This window comes from Crocuta crocuta, unplaced genomic scaffold (assembly GCF_008692635.1).
Source record: "Crocuta crocuta isolate KB4526 unplaced genomic scaffold, BGI_CrCroc_1.0 scaffold306, whole genome shotgun sequence".
In the NCBI taxonomy this organism is placed as follows: Eukaryota; Metazoa; Chordata; class Mammalia; order Carnivora; family Hyaenidae; genus Crocuta; species Crocuta crocuta.
The window spans coordinates 1,426,344-1,432,296 of NW_027529630.1; the positions used below are offsets into that span (position 1 = coordinate 1,426,344).

The following is a 5,953-nucleotide window of genomic DNA, read 5'->3' on the forward strand; positions in this document are numbered from 1 at the left end:
TGTTGTTTTTGGGGGGGGGGGGGGGAGGTTATGAGGATTGAACAAGGAAGTGTGTCCAAGGCTTCTGACACAGAGGAGCCTCCCCTTTCTCTCAGCCAGGCCCGGGCACAAGAGAAGGATTCATGCTGGTCTTGTTGCTTGGTCTGATGTTACACACAACCTTCCTCTATGCCACTCTTCACAGTCTGTAGCCCACTCCATTTCTGCTGCTCAAGGCCCCTCTGAGCACTGAATAGTCCTACAAGGCACCCCAAAGGCATGGTCAGGGCTGCGGATGACATCCCTCATATCAAAGGAAACGCACACACTGAGCCCTCACCAGGCACCCTTCGGAAGGTGGTGGGAGACTCAGGAATGAAAAAGGCACAGTTCCCAGGCTAAGGAGCTCACAGTTCAGAGGGGAAGACCTACAGAGTCATATGATGGAGAAAATACAATGCTAATGGCACAGACACCAGAATGCCCTCGTTGGACTGGGCAGGAGAGCTCAGGGGAGGAAGCACGAGGGGCAGGGAGGGCTTCCCGGAGGAGGGGAGGCTAGAGCTGAGCCCAGAAAGATTTGGGAAGCTGAGGGAGAAGAGAGTGGCAGGAGTGGTTTTGGGGAGGCAGGATGGATAAACAGGGGGCTGGCTGTAGCCTGGTGGGGCTGCAGAGGGAGCGGGAGGATGGGAAGCATTGATTTTTGAGCAGAAAAGTGACAAATTCAGGTATGCATGTTAGAAAGAGCCTCCTGGCAGCCACATGGAGAGTGGAGCCACTGAAAGTAGTGAGCCAGTGAGCCGTCCAGGGGACAAATGACCAGTCCTGGACCGGGGCAGGCAGTAGGAGTGGAGAGGAGGAGGGGAATTCAGAAAACACAAATCATTGGGTGAGGGTGGAGAGGAGTCTGAAATGATTCCCCAGTGACTTGGGAGGAGGATGAATCCTCAATGGGAGAGAACTCCAGGCAAGAATAGGGCAGGGAAGGTGATCTTGGTGTGGGGTGACCCTCGGCTGGTGGGGGCAGGGCTGGGACTCGCTCCAGCCTCCCAGTCCTCCCAGGGGTGGGGACAATGCTCAGACTGACCCCCAGTCTGTGTCCCCACCCCTCCAAGCCCACCCATCCCTCCTCCGCTGAGCTCTCACCTCCAGTCGGGCGTCTCTACTCCCTGGGGGGACTGGCTTCTGTGCAAGGATGTCCCGGCCGGCTGCAGAGACAAGAAGGCCAGGGGCTGAGGCTTGCCGGGCCTTCTCCCCTTCTTCCCAGTCTGCCCCTCTCCCCCCACCCCAGTCCCCAGCAGGCCCAGGGCCTCCTCTTTGCAAGTGGCCTCCTCCAGGAAGCCTTGCCTGATTTCTCCCCTTACACTCCCTTCTTGCTCCCTATTTCAAGTGGACACCTCTGACTCTGGTGTATTCTCTGGGAAGAGAGTCGAGCTCTTTCTTTCAGCCAGGGCCTCTCAGCAGGGGAATAACCACATTCTTACCCTGTCTGATGCCCCCTCCACTTCCGCTTCTCTCCAGGGAACTTCACTACCCCTCTCTAATCCTCAGTTTCCCCATCTATAAAGTGGGGTTTGTAATATCTAGCTCACACAGCCATGGGGCTGGGTTCCCAGCTGGAGTCGCTGTGATGATTATATCCCCAACCCCAGCCTGGTGCCTAGTCATCTGAGCTCTAGTTGAACCCCCACCCCCATCCATGTGCCATGGCTCCTCATAGAGCTGGCAGACACACCAGGGAGCTGCTCAGCTCACTCATTCTCCAGAAGCCTACCACCTAGGTGGTCTCCAGAAACCCCAGCCTCTCGAAGGCACTGCCCAGGACCTGGCTGCCCCTCCCCACCCCCACTCAACAAGCACACCCGAGCATCGGACAGGCACAGGCGGCGGGATATTCTGAGCCTGGCTTCCTTCCAGTCAGCTGCTGGCCGCCATGCCAGCCTGGCGCGGGCGCAGGGGCTGATTTGATTTGGCAGCTTTGGAAGCGTGTGGTGGGGACGGGGAGGGGGAGAGGGATGAGACACCCATCTCTGCTAGGAAATAAACAGCCTTGGGTGCTCAGCGAGCTGGGGGGAAGGCACAGTCTGGCATGGGGGGAGCTCTGCATTCCCTGCCTGGTGTCCCCTCTTCCTTCCCAGGCCCTGGTCGCCCGCCCATTGACTGCTGGAATTTATGGCTCTCCTTGTGTCACCATAGGGGTGATAGGAGCTGCACCTGGCATGTGGCTGCTTGTGGCGTGGCTGTGTCTGTCTGTCCCACATGTCCCTGTGTCCTATGGGATCTCCCGACTCAGCCATGCCTATGGCTGCACCCAAGTGTCACCCAGGAAGCCTGGGTCTGCATGTGGAGCTGTGGTCTAGATAGGGCCATCTCCCTGGGTGACTGTGGCCGCACGGCAGGGGTTGGTGGGGGACTGACTGCAGCCCAGGGTGTGACGAGGTCACCCATATGCGTGAGTCTACTATAGGGCATTGGTCCCAGCCTGTTCCTTCCCTCTGTGCGATGACCCTGCTAACCCAGCCATGTCCGGCAGAGGAAATGACAAGGGCCGAGCTAAATACTTAACCCCAAGCCCATCCCTTTTGTCCACAGGCTTCAGCCTTCTTTTCTACCCAGGCCTCCGATGGTCCACCCACTATACTACCCTGGGCCAGCCTCTCTCCCTCCCATGACAGGAAGCAGTGCTAGTTGTGATTCTCCAAATACCCTCCCACCTCTCTACATCTCCCTGGAGAGGCCCCGCTCTCTGGCTCCCCAGCACCAGCTGCCACCACGGGGAAGGGAGGCTGCAAAGGGGAAGTCTCAGCTAGGCACTCACAGCTCCTCCAAAATCCCACCCAGCCTCAGCGTTCACCACACCCCTGCCTACAACTGCCCACAGGGCAGTCTGGCTCACCCCTCCTGAGTCTGCAGCACCCATTATTATGCTGCTGGCGCCCTGGGGACCTGAACTTCACAATCTCCAGTTAGCTAACCGCTGAGTGGGGTCGTGGTTCTGATTCTCTGACCTCTATGCTGACAGGTCAAGGCTGTGGGGTCAGACCAGGACCCTCGTCCTCAGAGGTCCACAAGCCAGGGCTGTGCCTAGATACCAGCTAGGAGGTTAGGGTAGGGTGGAGCCTGCTTTGGAGAAGACACAATGTCTCATCTGTCACCGCCTCCCCATTGTCCCACTGTCCTCTGGGGACCTCAGGGCTCTCCCCACCCAGCCACAGGAAGCTGAGCCCCTCCTGGAGACAGAAGGAAGGGACACTGAAGGGGGGGCTTTAGGGCTAGGAGGAGACTCACCCATGACCTTGGAGTCACAGAGGAGGAACCTAGGATCAAAGAACCCAGCTGTCATAAAGAGGCTAGTGAGATGGAGACAATCTGCAGAGAGGTCCTGGAGGGCTTCCTAGAGGAGGTGTGTGGTGCCTCACAAGAAGAGAACACCAGATTCCAGAACAGCCTCCTAACTATGAGATATAGGTTTTCACTTGGGACTTAAATGTACTCATGTATGCACCTGCATGTGTCTGTGTGTCCATGTGAGCATGGGTGTCATCCAGTCATGGAGTCCTGAACTCCAGTCTATGTCCCCAAGAGCAGGTTCTGCCCAAGGAATGGGTCAGCTAGCTAGGCAGCAGGCACAGTGGAAGACAAGAGAGTAGTCTGGGCAAAGAAGAGGGATGACAGCTCAGGGCTGAAGAGAGAAGCCCGCTGTGGGTTATGACCTCAGTTCTCACGCTAGCCGCCTGACACCGAGGGCAGTGTGCTTCCGTGACACAGCCCAGCATAGGACCTTCCCTTTCTGTGCTACTTTCCTCATCTGAAGAATAAAAGACTGGGACTCGATGATCTCCTAGGGCCCATCTAATTAACGATCTTAGAGAGAGGCTGACACACAGACAGCCAGAGATGGAGACCTGCAGGGTGGGGAGAGAGCCTAAGTGAAGACACAGGACAGCCCAGGAGGCTCACTGTGGGTCGGGTAGTTGGGGACCCTATCCTAGGGCCAAGTAAGGATATGGTAGACAATGGAACTTTGAGGATGGCAGCGAGCAGAGCAGCTGTCGCCACCCTACCTGCCTTCTGGCCCGTGGGAGGAGAAAGATGGAGGAGCGACAGACAAGGGCTCCACCCCCTAACAGGAGTCCCGCCTCAGCTCCTGTTCCCCAAGTGTCATAGGGGAAAGGGGGAAGCTGCAGACAATGAGGAGCACCCAGCACTGGGAAACAGGAAACTGGGTTTCAGGTCCTGCTCTGCTGTGCGACCTGGGCCAGCTCCTAGTCACCTGATCTGTGAGCCCACCAGGCTGGGACTCCCGCAGTGGCACCAGGCTTCTGAGAGACCCAGCCGGAGAGAGCTCTCTAGAGGCCAAAGATCCTTCTCTCCTGTCTAGGGGACCACCCCCAACTCTGGCACAGGTGCTGAGACAAGTGCAGAAGCCAAGAGGCATCAAGCCGCCCGGCCTACACCAAAAGGAAGCACCCACTGGTCATCTCTCTCCAGGTACCTTGGCCTGGGGTCTCCCTTCCTTAAGCCCTTCTCACAGCCACCTCCAGGGCACGGGCAGAGTCCTCCCTCCTTGGCCTGTACTCAAGGGGTGCTGATGGGTCATTAGCCCACACTGCTCCTCTGGCTGTCCTGGCCTCTGCCCTAGTCAGAGGCCCTTTGTACTTAGGGCCCTCACAAGCAAGGGTTTGTGCATTTCCATGTCCGTGTCCAGGAAGTGTTCATGTCCTGTTTTCCCTCTCAGGCCAGGGGTGGTGGGGAAGGGGGGTAGGTGGTGAGCAGGCCTCTCTTTCCTCCTCTGTCTGTCAACATTTCTGCCCAGAGACCTGAGTGGCTGGGAGGAAAGGGCACTCCTCCCTCTGCCATAATCCGAAAGAGTTGAAGAATGGAGGCAGGGGGGTGAAGGAAATGACCCCTTATCCTGCAAGCTTAGGGAGTAGCAGGTCTCACACATGCACAGACACCACTTCTGTTGTGGCAGGAGAGTCTGCCCATGTGACCCAGGCAGAGAGGGTCTGGTTCCCCCACCCCCCAACACTGGCTCAGTCCCTCCTCCCCTCCCTCACTGGGGGTGGGGGCCACCCTCCATCCTGAGCTGTTTCCATAGCTTCTCCTTATGTTTTTAATAACCTAACGTTGACATTAACAAGTAAGGTAGTTGCAGCTCTTCCCAGCAGCCCCATTTAGAATCATTGAATCATCAAATCATCAAATCCTAGAATCCTCGATTCACAGAATGCCCGCCTATTCGGCTCCTGGAGTCTCAGCAACTTCAAGTCTCAGAATGTCGGAGTCACACAGCCCAGCTTGCATGCAGGTCTGTCTGGGAGCTAAGAGTCGTGGAAGGCTAGAAGCCCACAAACTGACAATGCCGGATTCCTAGAGTCATGCAGCCCCAGAGCTAGCGCTCATACACTCCTTGGAGATACAGACTGCTACTTCCTCCTTTTCCAGGTGAGAAAACGCAGCCCAGAAAATGGCCTCATGCAAAATGACCAGAGAGTGCAAGCCAAGCAATGCCCAGCCCCGAGATGGCAAAATGGGACCACAATGTTCGAGTGTTCCAGAAATGGTGTCACTTCTACATTAGGAAATAGCTATGCTTATGGCAGAGTGGTGCCGCTCTGTGGTCTTTGCTCACTTTCCCTCATGCCCCCTCCTGGCGCTCCTCAAGTCCTCCTGCGCTCCCACCCCACCCCACTGGGTGCTGTAGCTGACGCCACCACTACCATATCTCTCAGCGCCACCATATCTCTTACCATCCTCCAATCCGGGCACAACTTTCTCACCCTTCCCTCCTCTAGGTCTGTATCTGGACCCCCTAAATAAAGACAACCACAGATGGGGCCACAGATGTCCATCAGGGTGGAGGACAGGAAAAGCAAAATACCTGCCACCTGAAGCTACCAGCCAGAGGGCAGTTTCCCCAGAGGAGGCGCCTTGAACCCAAGGCTGGAAGCCCGGGGGCGGGGGGGGGGGG

General features: G+C 57.0%; 1 protein-coding gene across 2 annotated transcripts in view; it reads right to left on the reverse strand.

Moving 5' to 3' along the window:
- The window catches only part of PDE2A (phosphodiesterase 2A), a 94,728-nt gene that overhangs the window by 54,245 nt on the left and 34,530 nt on the right, over positions 1–5,953 (reverse strand). The window contains exon 2 of one of the 2 annotated variants that reach the window (XM_077762233.1): positions 1,126–1,187. The exons of the other annotated variant lie outside the window; for it this stretch is intronic. Within the exon in view, the coding sequence (XP_077618359.1) occupies positions 1,126–1,187 (62 nt within the window). The remainder of the gene's footprint in view (positions 1–1,125; positions 1,188–5,953) is intronic. 2 annotated transcript variants of the gene reach the window in all.